This window comes from Echinops telfairi, unplaced genomic scaffold (genome assembly GCF_000313985.2).
Source record: "Echinops telfairi isolate 266 unplaced genomic scaffold, ASM31398v2 ScPeMD7_21;HRSCAF=78, whole genome shotgun sequence".
Taxonomy (NCBI): Eukaryota; Metazoa; Chordata; class Mammalia; order Afrosoricida; family Tenrecidae; genus Echinops; species Echinops telfairi.
The window spans coordinates 1,705,916-1,725,547 of NW_022103918.1; the positions used below are offsets into that span (position 1 = coordinate 1,705,916).

A 19,632-nucleotide genomic window follows, 5' to 3' on the forward strand; every position below is an offset into this window, starting at 1 on the left:
CATATGCTTAAAAAGCAGCTATGGGCCAGAGAAAAAACTGGAAGTTATCTGTAATGGAAAGAATATTTATTTACTAAGTGTTATTATTAGGTGTGCTCTGGTAGTATTTAAATGTTCAGCTACTAACATAAGGTCAGCAATTCCAACCCTCCAGTCACCCATGATCAAAAGCTATAGCAGTCTGCTTCTATACGTAATAGTGCTGTGTCTGGTTAGGGTCACTGTACGTCAGAATCCACATGACAGCTCAGGGCTTTGATTATGCTTGATAGATTTCAATCCATTCTGTTTTATTCTAAGAATCATGAAAAACCATTATTTAAAGATAATTTTACACATTTGGAGGACACAGTCAAACTGCAGCATACTTGCGTTAATTTGTATATGCTTTGAATGTGCCTTCTTGAAATTGTGATAAAAAATTAAATCCATATTCTCAATTATTTCAGTAAGAAAATACACTTAAGAAAATAATGATATCCTATATTTACAATAAAATTCTAAATCTGAAAAAGAAAGCTATGACTTTCTTTAACATTTAACTTATGAAACTAAAGACAGATGGTCACTACCTGAATCTTAGCATCTCTGTGAGTTAGGTAAGCATTTTAGGGTTTTCTTTTTTTTTAATCGTTTTATTAGGGGCTCATACAACTCTTATCACAATCCATACATACATCAATTGTGTAAAGCACAATTGTACATTCATTGCCCTCATCGTGCTCCAAACATTTGCTCTCTACTTAAGCCCCTCATTTTCCCCCCTCCCTCCCCGCTCCCCCTTCCCTGATGAGCCCTTAATAATTTATAAATTATTATTTTGTCATGTCTTGCCCTGTACGACGTCTCCCTTCACCCACTTTTCTGTCATCCGTCTCCCAGGAGGAGGTCACATGTAGATCCTTGTCATCGGTTCCCCCTTTCCAACCCACCCTCCCTCCACACTCCCAGTATCACCACTCACACCACTGGTCCTGAAGGGATCATCCGCCCTGGATTCTTTAGGGCTTTCTTCCCTGCAGCAAACTCAGAATCAACGTGAATTCTTCCCTGGACACATTATGAACTTTGCCTAAATGTCTGTTGCTACACGTAAACTAAAAATGTTCTACTGGTTCTCCTGACATGGAATTTTGTCGAGCAGTTCGCAAAGGGAGAATCTTTGCCCAGCACCAGAAGTCTGATGATCTTAGAAGAGTTTAGGGGGGAAAAAATCCATCTTACCTCCTGGACCTTTCTTTTTATTTTTCTTAGTCTTTTTCCTTTTAGAGAGTTCTGAAAATGCTTCAGCTGCTTTTTGGAGTTTTGTGATAAAAAACTCAATGTCATCCAAAATATGGTTTAAGATTTGCTAGAATTAAAAATTGTAGAATAAAGCATAAAAGAAAAGCAAACTATTTTTTGCTTTGGTTGTATACTGATAGCAAAAAAAAAATCATAAAGTTTTTTTTAAAAATATGAACATTCTCAGAGGTAATTTTGATTTTATCACTAATTCTAAGAAAAAGAATTGAACTAAATATACTTGTGGTTAAAGCCTGACATTTGTAAGTTTTTAAGCTCAGTGTTGCTCTTTTTAATGCCCATCAAGAAAGCATGCACAATATCTTCTCAGATTAATAGTTACTTTCAATTACCTCTAATTCTTCCAGTGTTCTCCCACACAATGCTAGAGAAATAAAATTCTAAGAAGCTTTTATTATATAAACACTGTTTTTTGTTTTCCTAATAAACATTCCAATATAGTAATGACAATATTATTTCTTGCAACAAAAGGTATACAGAATATTCTTGTAACCAAACAAACTAATAAGCTGTAATAACAGGCTTTATACAAGTCTCAACAAGGCAAATATATAGTTAATGATTCACAGTAATAGATCATTGGAATCCAGGGATCCAATGGATTTTCTATGTTGATTTTCTCTAGAGTGTGTAAAAGTTGACATTTCTCTAAAATTAGAAATTTTAAATAAATATGCTTTTAAGTTATAAGCAGTGAGAAAATGACATAAGAAATAAATTTCAAATTTCAAATTCCTTCAAGTATTTGTCTCTGTAAGACTATAGTCTAAAATGGTAACCTAAGTATATTATTAAAATAATTATATTAACATGATATGCTATGATCATATCAGAACATTATTTCTCTAAGTAAACTATAAAGAAACAAGCAAATACTGCCTTATCATTTATATAGCATTAAAATTTGTATCTCTAGTCTTTTAAAAATGCCACAACGTTTGATTTCCAGACATGCTACAATATATCTTAATAAATGTCAAGAACAAATAGTGTAATGGCTTTTCAAATATGAGTTACAAACTATAAGGGGGTAAAACACTGCCACCACCCTCAACTCTGACCATTTAGAATCTTCTTTTCAACTAGTTAATATGTAAGTCTTTTACTAAAACCATTGTGTTAAATATTGGCTTAGAGGCAAAAATAATTTGCTTGGTTTGTTTGTTTTTTAAGAATACAAATTCAGAGGGCATGACTGGAAGTAGAAAGTAGTTTCTATAAACCATCTTTGTTCAATCACGTTTTTATCCCTGTGACTTTTTGTAACACATAAGCAAAACGAAAAACAATGGCCGAAGGATAACTGCTCTACTCACCACATCTCTGTCAATCCGGGCTGCCATCATCTCAGGTGTTTCTTCCTGCTCCTGATACTGCCTTGGTTTTTCAACTACAGAAAGGAATAGCATAAATGTTGGGATCTGATGCTTCTGAGATACTAGTCTACTAAGCTAAGAACTGCCTAGAAGAGGGGGGCTGTTACAAATGAGGACACCTACATGGAGAGATACAGGAACCAGAATGGCATCATCATCCACACCTACCAGAAGCACCTGGGCAAGGCTACAATCAGGACCTTCCTACCTCTGTGAAGGTGATTTATCCTATCACTTCCACTCTGCCCTCTTCCTCCCTGTGGAACCAACCCACAAAACTAAACAAAATTCTAAACACTTAGCAACCCCATAGGACAGAGTAAAATTCCCCAAAGAGCTTCCAAGGATCAATCCGTATAGAAGCAGACTGCCCAGTCTTTCTGCAACAGAGCAGCGCGTGGGTTCAAGCTGCCCACTTCCTCTGTTAACAGACAAGTGCTTAACCACTATGCCACCAGAGTCCTTGGAGCAAACCCTCAACAAAGAAGCTTACTGTCAAGTTACCCTACAGGACAGAGTAGAAATGCGCCCATGGGATTTCTAAAGCTGTGGATCTTTACAAAAGCATACTGCTACCACTTTCTCCCAGAGAGCAACCAGTGGGTTAGAACTAAAGAGCCTGCCCACACAAGAAAGGAATCGCAACTAGCATGTGAGCACTTTCTTTTTAAAAAGCGTCAACCACATTCCAATGCCACAAGGCAGACTAATTTATATTATTCTAACATCGGGATTGCAATAAAGGTTTGGACATTCTGATAGTAAGTTGTTCTTAAAATTCTAGTTACCAGTAAGATTAAACTTAGAGTATTTGGCTCATTAGTTTGAATGGATGTGCTGTGAAAGCAGACCTATACAGGAATTGGAAAATGAAAGAATAAATGTCTCAAGAGCATTCCAGATGTTGCTGGAGCATGGTGTTACTCATGAAGTCAGTATTGTGAACAACTTCCTAGGATGAGTCAGTCCACAATACCACTAAACAGAGATGCTACAAAGATTTCACAGTAGATTAACTCACAGCACACTTATAGACCAGGAGAAGTTATCATGACTAATGAAAATTACAACTCATGATACATCATCATGACTCAGGATATTCAATACAAAACACTGCAAAAAGTGTTGAAAACTCTGTACTGATATGCGTCCACATGACCTAAATGATGCAGAAATGGAATATACGCCTCCCCCCAGCCCCCAAAAAAGAATAAGGAAAAGGATCAGTAAATTTCATGAAACCTAACTAGTGGCTACTAAATAAAATTTTTAATATAATAAAAATGTATATGTATGGAATCTTGCCAAGTAATTGCTATTTTACCAGTGATTAGTGATGATCTTGGCTTGGTGTACACTACAGAAAGCAGTAAACTGAAGTTTAAATATAGTCATTAAGAATTTCGAATAAGTCTTAAACAACAACTACATCAAAATATTCAATAACTAACAATTCTATGGAAGCTCAGGGCAGACTACCATATATTTGCTATTTTTATGTTCTCTTTGCTTTTTTTATTATATGTTTTTGTCTGGCAATGTTCTGGCTCTGCATTGTGACTAAGCATTGTTAAAAGTTTTGCCCTATCTCCCAATCCTCACTGTTTGCATGTTTAGTCACTTGTGTTTTTTATTTGTACAAGTATTTTGATCTAAAAAGTTGTCCAAAACATGTACATTTTCTTTTCTAAACAGTGTTTCAAATCCAATGACATTGGCTAAATTAATGATACTCTCAGTAGCATTACCATATGTCCGTGTGGATGCTTTATAATGTTCCCCAATGGGAAGGATAATGCTATCTCTAGACTGGACCAGGGACGTACATTAGTGCATCGATACACTAATGAATCTGGAGCGCACAGGTAGTCATCACCCTAATCTAAGAAACCTTACTAGATACCTACCCTGATGAAGTGGTCACTGAAGACTATAACCCCATAGCACAGTGTGGTGAAGAAATCAGATGGCATCCGGCTATCAGAAGAGATAGCGTCTGGGGTCTTAAAGGCTTGTCTTAAACCAAGCAGCCATCTAAATGAGATGTCAGCTAAGACTACACAGAAAATCAAGATCAAAGAAGGGAATGGCTTTATAGCTTAAATTCTGAGCACAGTTTGTCGAAGGCTATGGGTGACAATGAAAGTCCAAAATCCACTTGCAGGGTACCCACTTGGATGAAGCCTCGGGTGAATCCCCTGTGACCATTGACCAGGGATGTGAACAGCCTTGCTGTCAGACAGAGCATTGGAAAGTGGATTAATGCAGGTGCAGTCAGGCCAAAATTTAACACCTTATCATTTGTCCTCCCTCTTGACTCCTTTCAAATCTGGTCTGGGTTTTTATGATTTCCTGCTATCTTTTGGATTGAGGTTTTCCTGTGTTGTACTTTGCTATTGTTGTTGTTGTTGTTGTTGTTGGTGGTGGTGGTGGTGGTGGTGGTGTGTGTGTTTTCTTTCTATGAAATCCAGGACAGATAAAACCACAGAGATAAACTGGATTAATAGTTTCTTGGGGTTGGATTATGGCAGGGAGGTGGGAGAGGGAAGGATGAAAAACTGTTCTAAAATTGATTCTAGTGATGATTGCACACAACGCTTTAATATGTTGAAACTACTGAATTGTATAGTACATGAATTGTATGTCAATAAAACTGTTAAAGTTTAACAAGAATGATATATTTCAACAGAATATTAAAAACAAAAATTAATCATTCTAGAAGTACTCACAGTCCCCGTGGTCAGCTGCCCACGCAGACCAGGCTGCCACCCGACTTCTGACATCCACCTGCGTAACGGTCCCAGGTGGCACCGGGGCAGGAGCACTTGGTGGAGGCGGTATACCGGGGTCTGCTTTAGAAATCATTCTAAAGGTGATGAGAACAAATGGAATCGGTAGCATTTTCTACATCAAATTACTCAATTTATGTATTAGTTCTTTTTTTTAATTAAGCATTTTATTGGGGGTCTCTTACAAATCTTTTCACAATCCATCATTCAATAGTGTCAAGCACACTTGTACATATGTCGCCATCACCGTTTCCAAAACAATTTCTTTCTATTTAGAATCAGCTCTTCTTTTTTCCCCATCCCTCCCTCATGAATCCTTGATCAAGTAGATATTATTACCATGATTTCATGTCTTACACTGTCAGGGGTGGGGGTTCAGGGAGAAAGGAGGAACCCATCACAAGGCTGGATATGCAGTGCCCCCAGGGGGACGAATAATAGAAAGGTGCGTGAAGGGAGACAACTGACAGTGTATTTATTGTTCTTTAACTTCAAGGAACTATTGCCTGGCAGCTCAGGACCGGGACACATCAGGTCAAGCGGCGTAACAAAGTCCACAAAGACGAGGTTCTTCATGCTGGTTTCATGAGCAGATACTGAGCCCACAAGCTTGTGAGTGGTCCCCAGAGGTTTCACTGGTTATCCAAAGATGAGTGAGGAAAATCAGGAACACACGGATCTAACTGGTCTAAAAGACTAATAGATCAAGTGACCTCCACCCCCATGACCCTCAGGGACCAAAAAACTAGAAAGCGCCCAGCCACTAGCTACTAGCTGTGAAAGAGATCATGACAGGAATTCCTTAAGAGAGTGGGAGAAAAAATATGGCGCAAAGCTCAAAATAATTAAAATAATTTTTTCAAAGACCATGCTTACTGGTCTGACGAGAGGCTGGTGGAACCCTTGAGATTATGGCCCTTAGTCTTCCAACCTAGAACTGAGTCCACCCCTAGATCACCTTTCAGTGATCAATAGACAGGCCTAAGGTGAACAGTAACACCAAGGAGGTACTTGCTCCTTAGAAGAACCAGAGACAGAAGATCAAGAGGGGAGAATCTGCCTATGGATAACTGAAGGAAGGGATATAAAGGAAGGGTGACCAGAAATGGTAAACACAAAGAGAAAGTGGTAAGAGAGTGTGAGGACTACAGACAAGGTCACAAGACATAATATGTATGAATTGTTGAAAGGAAAACCAATTTGTTTTGTAAGCTTTCCCCCAAATCACAATTTAAAAGTTTTATTTATTGTAAAATAACTATGTCAAGGGGAAGAACATTACTCTGTTATCACTCCATCGTTTGTACGTATATTTATAAATATACACAAAATATAAAAACACAAAAGTATTTGAATTCCGCTGAAAACCAGATCGGATCTCTAATCCCCTCTTGCGATTGGGGGAATGCTGTGTACCAGCTGTGTACCCCATGTCTGGTTGATACATTCTCCTAGGTTTCACTCAACTCTCATGACTCTGTTACTCCCACCACGGGATGGAGAAGCCCTATCCGAGAAAAGAAGGAGCCGAGGACACACATACTGGTACCACTGGATGGACAAGCGAATCGGGGTGACAGACAGTAATCTGGGCAGCATCATACCACACTTGCATTGGAACTATTTTTTTCTAATCCTTCCATGGAAAAAGAGGTTTAAAAGCAAATCAATTCCACCCTTCATGTCTTTAATGTTTTACCTGAGGGCATCGGGCCTCCTCTTCTGCTTTCCTCCTTTACTGTCACTGACTGCGCTTTCAATATCTTCACTAATTAGGTTTGCCTGCAAGGAGACACGAGTTACCTGGGAGATTATAGATTTGTTTAAGTCTTGATATGCAGGCTAAAACAGAAAAGGGGATTAGGTTACCTGTCTGAATCAATAAGTATCTTGATGTAAAAGGAAAGCATTTTAGCTTTTTTATCTGCTTTCAAAACACGACTCCCAGTTTTTTATTTAGTAATGAATTTTATAAAAACAGGACGGAAATCCTAAAGATATCCTAAAGATTTCCTGAAGGAAATCCTAAAAATATCTACTCCAAGGTTCTCTTCATTTTAAAAGGCTATCTTTGTATAAAAGCAAAGGTAAGAAGGCGGCATCATTCAAATAGAAATCGACGTTGAAAACAGAATCGGATCAACGTCTCGGCCCGAGATGCAATGAAGGCTTCGATGCACACCCCCGCCAGCCCCTCCCCCCGCCCGCATCTCCAGAATCCAGGAACCTACGGAAACAAAGCGCTCGTGCCAGCAGAGCCCATCTCCATGTAGAACAAATCTGCAACAACCATTGAGAAAGAGGACGATGCTCAATGCCATCGAGCGAAACCATGGCTGCAACCCTGGGGTCAAACATGGCAATGAGCATGGCCCAGAAGGGGGAGCGCTTCTGCGGCGCATGGGTCATGAGGCGTGGGAGCCCAGCGGATGGCAGCGACCAACAAGATAACCACTGAATGATCCCCAGCCCAGAGTCGTGTCCGTCCTGGTAACACTTCGCTTTGTCATTTCAGATAAACATGAATTTCTCCATATAATCGGCTTTTCCAATATTTTTCCAACAAGAACAGTGGCGTCCATTTTCTTGGAACTCAGTGAGGTTAGCATCTGAAGTTATTTTATTTGGCTATGAAGTTTTTTTTTTATTGCCTGTGACTATTCCTAATACTGGATTATTGCTTGGATGTATCGATCACCTATTTTTATGCCTACTTGTTCTCTGCAATTATGCTTTTCTCAGATACATACCTAGATAATCATAAATACTTCTGCTGAAACAACACTTAAAAATCATCTAATCTGATCTCCGTGAAACACAAGAACAATGAAACAGCAACGACTTGTCAAGGTCACCCGGCTAGTGAAGTAAGTACACTAATGCACCCTATCCCAGTGTTACATACGTAAGAACAGCCTAGGTTCAGGAAAACATTACAAACATCAGGTGAAAGGCTTTTTATTATATAAGATATTGATACTGAAGGTGCCTATAAACCTGGAGCTGCCCATAGGGGGACAATTATATTTCCAAGACAAAGTGTGCTACAGAAGTGAGACAGGAACTTTATGTCCCAGGTAAGCAAACTTTAAAACACAGATGTATATAAAAGAAGTCATATCACATTTCATACTTATGTTTTTCAATTCTATTTCAATTGTACTTTTATTTTCAATTGGGCAATGGAAAAAACCCTATCTCATATGTAGAAGATGCACTAATGAGTAAATGCACATGGCTATTTAATGTTACTTGAGTTTCTAGTTATAATAGTTTCCAGTAAATTAATCTCATTTCCATTCTCTATCAAATAAAAAAAGCTCTGTTCTCAAAACAAAAATCCGTAATCTTTACTTAGCATAGTAACTCTTAGCTTCAAAAGGATTGTTAGAGAACTGATACAGATACACTATTGGAAATGTCTTTCATCATTGTCTCTGTTATTAAAATGTTTAAAATACTTTCCTATACTTGCAAAGTAAAATATTGTTTAACACTAACTGATTTAACACATATAATCCTTTAAGAATTCTATGATTAATGTCAAAAAGTATATACTCAAGTATAAGCTAACCCGAATATCAGCCATGGCACCTAATTTTATCACAAAAACTGCATTAAAAATGTGCTGGAAAACTCAGCTTATACATGAGTATATATGGTACTGTGAAAATATGATCACATATAGAAATTACCTAAAGGCAACAGATCTTTTGAAACAAGATTTTAGAATCTAATCTGTTAATTGAAATTGGAGGAACATGATAAAGTTCATTGTTCACAGCTGATCCAAACTTACCTATCATATTTTAATGGTAAAGATATACAGAAAGAAACAGGTAATTCTTCATGTTAATCTCTAAACATTTCTATGTAAGATAAATTTTACCTCAGTATTTTCTGATACACCATCACAATGAGAATAATTCTGTTTTGGCAAAGTACCAATTGACACAAAATTCTCTTTCAGTGATTTTTCTCTTTAGAGAATTTAGATGCTCAACAGATAGGGATATTCTAGTTTGCAGATAGCTTCTAACGTCTAATCAATCATCACAAATCACTAAAAAATTACAGCATCCTTTGAGACATACAATCTTGGCGCTATGGCAGCTCTTACTGCTACTATGCTCGGTGATTTTTCATAAGCCTTGGGGACTACACACCTTGAGCAGGAGTCAAGTCCAAATTTTAAAAAAATTAAAAACCCAAAGAACTGAGTCCACTGCTGCTGAGTCATTTCTGACTCACAGAGAGACTTTCAAACTGAGCAGAACTGCTTCAGAGAGTTTTCCAGCCTTTAAACTGTGAGCACTGACTGCTACATCTTTCTCCTCACGGGTTCAACCACCAAGCTTTTCATTAGCACCCTATCGCTGAACCACTGAGCTACCTTTAAATCAGTAGGACATATCTTAATTATTCAAATAATCCATGCAATGTGCAGAAAAAAATAAGAACAAGGAATTATTTATTATTCCACAAGCGTGGGTTTTAAAAGATCAATATGTAATGATGAATCAAAGGTACTCGATGAACATTCTAATACATTATGTAGAATTTTAAAAATAAATATAATCCACCTGATTTTATATCACTTTTTCTTCTCTTTATCTACTTGGTATTGAAGCCCTAAAGAAAGTGCTGGAGTATTTGCTTTTCTGAAAACAATTTTCACAAACAAAATTTAGTATATGTTATCCATAAGACTGAAATAGGTAATTTGCAAGCATCAGAACATTTCGGGGGGGGGGGGGGGGGAGGAAAAAAAAACAGGATTTTCTTTTTTCACCTTAACCTCGTCACACTGGAAAAGGTGAAGATCCGGCTTGTTCTGGGTTGTCTCTTTGCACACCAGGGCGAGTACGGAATTATAGTTGCAGGAGTGCATCACCGCTTGGCAGTGCTGGATTGTGTTTAAAGGGAAATTCTCCAGCTCATTCTAGAAAGAGAGAACATAGCTTGTCTTGTTGTTTTCATTGTACATGCAAAATCAAAGCATTCAACAAAAATTAGTATGTTTTTAAGTGTAAAAACTGTATTTGCAATGAATACGCGCAAGCACTGCAACTAGAGAGAATGAGTAGACAGCAGAAAAGCAAGGCTGGGAGCTAGGTGAGAAGAAAGAATGACAAAATGGAAATAGAAGAAAGATGCAGTCATGTTTAATAAACAGAATATGGAACTTAACATTGCTGGTTCCTTCAAACTATAAGGTAGAGTTGATGATGCCTTAAAGAGAAAAGGTGGCAAATTGAAATCTCTTTCTAGAGACTTGGCACAAAATACCCTATCCTGATGGTTATTCAGACCTGAATTGTTTTCACTTGATCACTGAGCAGCCATGTACTCAGTACACTCTCCTAGGTTCTACCTCCAGTGATCACAACTGTTAGCTAACATGAATAAATCTGTGTCCTTTTTTTAATTTAACTGAAGCTATCTGAGATGAAAACAATCACCATATGACAAAAATGTGAAACAGCCGAATCACAAGGAACTCAGTAAGAAAACGAGTTGCCTTGGGATGTAGTGAGTTTATGTTAAAGAGGGAGCACATCCCAGACAAAGAGAGTGAGCATGGTCGAAGCACTTGAACAGCGTCACTGAACTGTACTTGATGAGCTGCTGCAACGTTGGCTGTGTATACGTCCAACAACAAAATGGATGAACTTTTCAATGATAAGGAGATTGGATAGTACACACACAAATAAACGCTGTAACCTATAAAGGGTCATGCAAGTAAAACATGGAACATATTAAATAATTCCTTCTTAAAACAAATTAAGTTTCTCTTCACAGTTAGAAATATGTACTTGATAGGTGCTTCTCTTTAAATCAATGGCCTTACACACAGTTAGTGGGTGATATGAAAGAAATGATCATTTTGTTTAAATAAGAAAAGATACATCTGGGGCTTACTAAAATTCCAACTTTGATGACGGTCACACATATGAATAAACATCACCCAATAAATTTTATTTTAAATCCTGATTTCCTGGAATTCAACAAAGGTAATTAAGGCATGCAGCTTCTATTAAAATAGAAGTTAAAATTTAAATCAATAGAAATAATACTTTCAACTATCTAAGCCATAGCAGGGAGCTAATAAAATTGTCTCCTTTGCAAAAAATAAGTTAAATAATATCCTGTCTCTGTGATTATTCAAAATTATGAGAACCAGAGAAGCTATCTGGTTGCTGTTTTCCCACTAAATATACAACAGGCAGGTGAAAGAATGAATTCATTTTGTCCCTATTCCAATCAAAATAATCTAAAATTATGGTCACAATTGTTTTCTGTATCCTAGCAATTTAAATGCGTATTACATAAGGGGCCCCAGAAAAGTTTACTTTTGAGAGCCCTAGCTTCTTATTTGCCAACGGGTACATTAGAGAAGGGTGTCTGTCTGCTGAGGGCTCGTGAAGTGACACATAAAAATCCGTCATCCCATCTCATGCACGCAGTAGGCAAAGGATTAGCCTTGCATGTAATTAACATATAACAAAAAGAGCATGTCTCAATGAGGGCTTTATTTGACACCTATGTAATTTTTCCTCACATCTGTCATTTATAGATAAAATAAAAATTGTTTACAACACTGGTTTTGCACGCATCTACCTAGATCCCTCACTTCCAGTGAGTCAGTTTGGACTCAGGGTACAACCGTCTCTGTGGGTTTCTGGGGCTATAAAACTTTATGTGAGCAGAAAGCCTCATTGTTCTCCCGTGTAACAATTGGCAGGTTTGAACTGCTGGGCATGCAGTTAATAGTCCAATATGTAACCCGCTATGCTACACATAGGTCCTTTGCATATACGTGTATATTGTTTCCTCAAAACCACTGAACAAAACAAATCATTTTTTCAAACTTTCATTCATTTCCAAGCAATCTGATCTGAAGAGGAATGTCCATGTTTGTGGAGCATTCTTGAAAATAAGCTAAAAACAATTGAAAACACACTTGCCTTTGATTCCAAATCAATCAGGCTCACAGCTTTATCATCTACTTGGAGAATCATATCTTGAGTCCATACTTTGCCCTTGGCATCAAGCAATTTCAGCTTCCTTATTCCGTCATCAACAGTTATCATAGCATCTTTCCGATCCAGGATGAATGTAGTCAAGTGCTTATGGGTGAGAAAAAAGAGAGAAAAATATTTATCATGCTTACATTACCTCGTGGTATCTATTTTCCAGAAGATAGCAGAGCCAATATAAGTGAAGTCAATTAATAGATATGAGAGACAATAGAACATATTCCAGAACGCAGGAGGGGGGGATAATTTTATTGGCGGGATAAATTCAAGCAGGCTTTTATTGAATAGAACAAACAATGTCTTGATTCAAAGATATCTAATTCTGTTTAAGTCTCTGTTGAACTATATAATAATGACACTAAAATAAATTCTTAAAGCTGAGATACCCTTATCTTAGGATCAATCTGCCCACCAGTTCATAGATTATGGTTCACTGCTAAACCACAGTAGCAGATTATGGTCAACTGCTAAACCACACAGTAGCCTCGAAACTAAGGATGCTGATCCTTGACATCAAACACTTCATTTTACCAAAACCACTTGCTGGAACAAGCTATTTAAATTTAATTAAGCATGCATGATCTAGACAGAATACAAAGAACAATCTTAAAATTATCTCTCTACGTAAATATGTTCTATTATAAGCAGATGTCATCTGAGTAGAGTCCCTTTAAAAGCAAACATCTTAAAAAGCTAAGAATAGGACAAAAAAGGAAACCAACATTTAAGCAAAACTAGTAATGACTTTAAATAAAACTAAGCACAAAACTAGACCATGCACTAAGTCTGCCAAAGGCTTACTTTCAAGAGGACTCGGTAACACCATACCAAAACGGTTGTCTTGCTTTGCCCAAAACAGCATGGGAAAATGGTAACTGAGGAGGAAGGTTTTCATTTTAATTTTATTCTCTAAGAAAATAGATCTCAGACTACAGAATATATATATATTATATATATATATATATATGTACATATTTTCAGTTTTACAAAAACCTGAAAGGTCAATACAACTTAAAATACATCATAGGAATGAAGTAAAATGTAATTCTGATTTTGCTTCCAATATATCTCTCAAGGGTCATTCTAAAGTTTGGCAAACAGTAAGGCATCTTACTTCAACACGGTACTGGGACACATCGGACACACTGCTGACACTGTCCCGTGCATAATTCTTCCTTTGTTCTGCAAGAGAAATGAGAAAAGTCATGATTTACTCACCAATAGGAAAAAGCTCATGCACTGTGTCATGTGGTTATCTCAAAACCAGTCTATCTCACATGTAAAGAAAGTGGTTGACAAGTCACCATTGTGTGGGTTTCTGGAACATTCATTATTCATCGTAAATCTCACAGCCTAAATTATACACAAGAACACTTTGACCCAGTAGGAATTTCAGAAGTCCAAAGGTTAACAAGAATACAAATATAAGGAAAATAGCGATTTTCCCTAGAGGTTTTATTAAGTGGGACTGAATCTTTAACCAAAAAAGCAAAGGGGAAAAAATGACTTTCAAGTCACCTGTTGGTGCACTGAGAACCAAAGAGAATTGCAAACACGGTCATAGATACTGTATTTTATGAATAACACTACATAATTAAAATAGGTAAAAGTATAAAAATATCTTTCACAGCATCCAAACAAAGTACAGGGTTAGAAGAGACTGAAAACATGATTCAGTCACACTGACTGTTGTTAAGCATTAACCCTTTCACACACATCCATAGGCAACAACAAACATGATGCTCAGAAATGGAGAAAAAGTGCTAGAAAAAATTGGTAAGAAAGTTGCTTCAGCAAACCACTTAAAAAACAAAAAGAAACCTCTAACTTTCCCTTGTGAAATGCTGCAAAACCAAAAATTATAACTAAAACAGAAAATCCAGGGATGCAACATTTGGCCCTTGTTGCTTTCTAATCAAGCAACTTGCTTATTTGCAAATTCATGGTTGCTCTATTTCTTCTAAGGAAAAATACAAACAAAGCAGTGAAATAATATCAAACCAAAAGACTCTGAAAGCATTACAATTCTGGCCTATCTACGTAAAAACAACAGAAAAGGATATTCTGTTTCCTAGCATTTTTTTCGAATATAAATATGAATCTTTATATAAATGCATATTTTATATAGAAAAATGACAGATCTTCCTACACAGCAAAAATGGAAATATTCTGCAAAACATAAAAGTAAATATAAAAATAAAAGCACATAAACATATTCATAAAGGAAATAAATTGAAAAAATTTCAAATCTTTGTAAAATCTTACTTCCCAATGTATGTATAACTAAGTTTAAATTTATTTTTAAATTTTTGTTGAAAAACTGCATATTCTCCATATTCCATGATTCCGTTGTTATTCCAATACCTTCCATTTTTGCTTTTGCAGCATTAAAATAACTTAATCAGAGCAAACACACAACAAAGTTTAGTATCAGCTACCTTTCTTCTTTTGTTTGGAGGACGACCTGAAGAAATACGATCCATCTGTTCCTACCAAAATAATGTAATCGAAGATCTGATTTCATATCAAATTTTCTAGTCCAATAAGGCAAAAACACATCTTCACTTACATGACTGTCTTCTACATATTACAACGTGAACAAACAACATTCCTTATGATTAGTTGAAGATTAATCAAAGTGATGTGACTAATTGTTCTTTGGGAAACAGTGATAACTCTTGAAATACAACATATGATTCAGAAAAAGGTAGCAAAAGCACATTAAGAAATAATCACCCCCAATAAAAGGATTTATTAAAGAATTTTAAGTAAAAAAAAAAAAAGAAAGAATCATGAACTTTTCCACAAACTTTTATAAGCCCTTTCATATAGTCTACAAAAATAAGATAAACGAAAAGAGATCCATGCACACTCTGGTTTATCATAGCACTAAGGATGAAAACAATGGAAGTATCCATCAGTGGATGAATGGATAAAACACTACATACACACAGACCAAAATACTATGCCACCGTTAAAAAGAGGAAAGATCAATCGCCCAAACACCTTACCACATGGATGAACCTGGAATGTACTATGCTGAGTGAGGTTAGTCGATTGCCAAAGGGCAAACATTGTACAAGACGACAGGTATAAAAAGTCAAGAAATGATTTCTAGACATAAACAAGCACGGTTTCAAGGTTAGCCAGGGTGGGCGGAGAAGGAGGGTCAATCACTCACTAGGGAGTGGACGCCGATTAAACCGAGGGGAAAGAAAGTGAAGGGACACTGCAGTGAAGAGAAAGGCAAGCTACAATCAGGAGAAACCAGCACAAAATGCTCAGGATAAAATAAGACACTAGGAGCAGGACAAGAGTTAAAAGCAAGAGAGGTGGATTTTAATAAACCCAGAATCCTGCACTAACAGTGCTAACAATCAGCAAGTAGACACGTACACACACAAACCGAGTAAGAGTGGGAAGGCGAACAAGGCTACACCAAAGAATATGACGAAGTCCGTCAGAGGACATTCCCAGTTATGTCCTTTCCTATGCTATAAGCATGCCATAGCATTTCTCACTGCTTCACATGCGCACGGAAGTTGGACACTGAAGAAGGAGGACTGAAGAAGAATCTAAGCTTTTGGATTGTGATGCCGGAGAAGAATACTGAAAGTACCATGGACTGCTAAAAGAACAAACCGATTTGTCTTGTAAGAAGTTTTGCCAGAGTGCTTTCCTTGTAATCTGGGGTGGCAAGCCTTTGTCTTACATATTTTGGACATGTTCTCAGGGCAAACCAGTCCCTGGAGAAGGAGATCATGTTTGGTAAAGTAGAGGGGCAGCAAAAAAGATGAAGGCCTGAATGGGGATGGTGTGGTAGTTACATAATCTGGTGTCAATTTGAGGATTCAGAGTGAAGGGGTGGAGTCTAACCTGTCAATCAGATCATAGCTTGATGACCTCATTTGGAGGCACAACAGAGATAAGTAGCTCGCTGGAGGGGGCACACAGGTTCACTCCCTGGGAGATAGTGCAGCTGACAAGACACGTGAAGCTTTGCTAGTGCCCTGAGCTGGAGGAGCCATGTGGAGACCCCTGCCAGCACAGAGATGTTTTATAATGCCACTGGATCGACAAGATTTCCCACCCACTGGCCTGCGATCTTCCTGCATTCAGCATCATTGCATGTGTTTTGTGAGGCTGAAAAGGTTTTTATAGATTGGTATCAGACTAAAATTGGACATATGGACTTGATCTGGACTGGGCTGGGATGTTTTCTCAATATTCAAATGCTCTTGTATATAAAGCTCTTATAGACATATGAGTCTCCCTGGATTTGTTTCTCTAGTCTACCCAGACTAACACAGATGGATTGACACAGAGGCTGCAACGATGGGCTCAAACACAGGACCAATTATGAGAGTGGCACCAGACTGCAGTGTCTCATTCTGCTGTGCACAGGGTCACTACGAATCGTAACTGACTGATGGCCCCTAACAACAACAGCATCTTACAAACACATCAGTGAATATATTGGAGCACAGAGGGGGTAAATTTATAAAAACGTCTTAGACATAACCAAGCAGCTTGCAGGCAATGAGTTGTTGAGCCTGAGGGCTTGGGATCATAGTCTTGGGGGACACAAAGGGAACATGAGGAAAAAATGTAAATGTTTTTCAATTGCACTGGAATTGCCTTTAAATTCACATGTAAACAGCTTAATGTTTGACTAACCTATATCACCTAATTTATCCAACTGTCTGATCTGATCATAATTTCAGGTCGGTTACTCTTAAAGGAGCCCTAGTGGCAAAGTGTGTTATGCCTCAGACTGGTTGGTAACTGCAAGGTCAGAAGTTCAAAACCACAATCTACTCCATGGGGGAAAGATGAGGCTTTCTACTCCCGTGCAGAGTTACCGTCTCTGTAGGGGAAACCCAAAGCGGTGTTTCCATCTGCCCTCTGGGGTCTCTGTGAGTCTAAATCAGCTCGACGGCCCTGAGTTTGGTTTATTCTCTTTAGAATTTAAGAACATTTTTTCCCTTAAAAACAAAATGATGTAAGTAGTTTTCCTAAGTAAAAACACACGTTAAATAATAAAGAAAACAGAACTGAGTTTTCATTAAAGCATAACTTCACGGTGACTGCTTGAAGTTCAATTAGGACAATTTGAAGATAAGACTAACAAGTCAGAAGAAAAAAGGCAGTCAGAGGAAAAAAGATCAATAGAAAATGTGAAATATATGTGGGAGGGGATATCTTTTTAAAAATTGGTGTATGCAGGAACATTTCCCTGAGAACGTGATGCCCAGCACTGTGTAAGTATAAGGGCATTAGAGGAAACTCAACTACATATTGACTGCACTTTACGGTTACATACACTACCTATACTATGGTTACATATACTGCAGTTTACCGTTACATATGCTACAGTCTTAGCCGCTCTTCTCTCAATAAAGAAAGCCAGGAAGAAACGCAAACGCGCTTTCTGACAGTGACATGACACACAAAGTCTAAACTCATGGCAAATTTCAGTCTAGAGTGCTGCATATCATTTTTATTCACCATGATCCAACCTAGCCACAATGTAAATCTCAAAGTTGCTTGTAATAGTGGCAGAGTATTATTAATTGGAAACTTGTGAAACTGGAAGCTTTCTGGAAACAGATGGCTTTAAACAGCTGATTACTCTGGAAGTGGTCATATTCCAAATTCAGCAATATCTAATTAAAGGGGAAGTTACTTTTCTAGGAAGTTCAGCTATTCTGAACAAAGCATATTTAAAATTCCTATTGTGGCAGAGATGCCACAGTATGTTAAAATCTGTGTATTTTAATATAAAAAGATTTTATATTAAGACTAAATTCTTAACTCAGAATCTATTTACTTTACTAGCAAGATTTCTCACCTCGTGACCCAATCACACAGCAAAAGCAGCCCGAACTTTTCAAAAGGAAAACAGATCCAGAATTATGTGAGAAATGGTAAAGAATGCAGCCACTGAGGAGTACATTGCAGCAACAAATTACTGTGCACAACAATGGCCCTTGGAGTCACCAGAAGATGGCACGCACTGCACCCGTGGGGGAAATTGCTTTATACATCTTGTAAGCACTTCCCTGAAAAACAACTTAAAATTTTAGCGCTTAAAGACACAAAATGATTAGTTGGAATATATATCAAATCCTCAGTTCTATAATCTCTGATCCAAATGAAATCACACTGCCTTAAGGTCAGTGAAGGGGAAAAATATTAATATTTATTTTCTAAGGCACGCAGTCTATTGTCAGGAACTGTTGAGATGCAAAGCCTTTCCGGTGCCAGCTTTGGGACTTTTTGTATTAACAATGAGAAACATCACAATATAGGGCTATTAAAGCTGCATACCTCAATTACTTTCCCTCAAATAAATTAAAATTAATAATATATTCCCTCAAAAGCAAATCCATTGTTATGTAAGTGTATAATTCACAATATGTTTGTGAGATTTCTCTGTTTGTGTGCGTGTGTGTGTGTGTGTGTGTGTGTGTGTGTATTTCTAGTGCACTATGGTGGAGAAGTGGGCTGCAAACCACAAGGTGGGAAGTTCAAAGAGAAGTTCAGAACCACCATCTACTCCACGGGAGAAAGAGGAAGCTTTCCATTCCCATCAAACTGTACAGTCTCAGAGACCACCCCCACAGGCAGTTCTGCTACGTCTTTAAAGGTCACTGAGGCAGAATTGATTTGATGGCAGTGAGTTTTCTTTTTTGTTGTTTTTGCCAAAAGGGGGTTTAGGAATCCTGAAGGCACTGTGAGGTAGTGGGCTACTAACTATAACAGTGGCAGTTCAAACCTCTCAGTTGCTTCTTAGGAGAATAATGAGGCTGTCTTCTCCCATGAAGATTTATAGTCTTGGGTGCCCGAAATAGGGTAGCTTTAAGTTGGAATACACTCAATGGCACTGGATTGCTGTTATTTGGCTTGGTTTAGTATAAGAGTGATGTCTGCCGCAGAAAGTTAAAAATCGATGAAGAAAATTATATCTTGATCCTATACCATGACTATGCATAATATCACTTGGAGTTAAAATAATAAGTTTGAGGGCCTTGATGAATCTTAGGACCACAAACAAAAAGTGACTCTCTTATAATCCTCCCTACTCCCACTATAGGCTTTTGAGTTGGTTAATTGTGCCAG

At 37.6% G+C, this 19,632-nt stretch overlaps 1 protein-coding gene across 3 annotated transcripts in view; it reads right to left on the reverse strand.

The window, feature by feature from the left end:
• EPS8 (epidermal growth factor receptor pathway substrate 8) overlaps positions 1-19,632 on the reverse strand; it is a 237,029-nt gene that overhangs the window by 57,503 nt on the left and 159,894 nt on the right. For all 3 annotated transcript variants that reach the window (XM_045288418.1, XM_045288420.1, XM_045288419.1), the window contains 7 exons: positions 13,625-13,692; positions 12,439-12,600; positions 10,263-10,412; positions 7,170-7,252; positions 5,411-5,547; positions 2,622-2,695; positions 1,225-1,351 (listed from right to left, as the gene is read on the reverse strand). In XM_045288418.1, the coding sequence (XP_045144353.1) occupies positions 1,225-1,351; positions 2,622-2,695; positions 5,411-5,547; positions 7,170-7,252; positions 10,263-10,412; positions 12,439-12,600; positions 13,625-13,692 (801 nt within the window). The remainder of the gene's footprint in view (positions 1-1,224; positions 1,352-2,621; positions 2,696-5,410; positions 5,548-7,169; positions 7,253-10,262; positions 10,413-12,438; positions 12,601-13,624; positions 13,693-19,632) is intronic.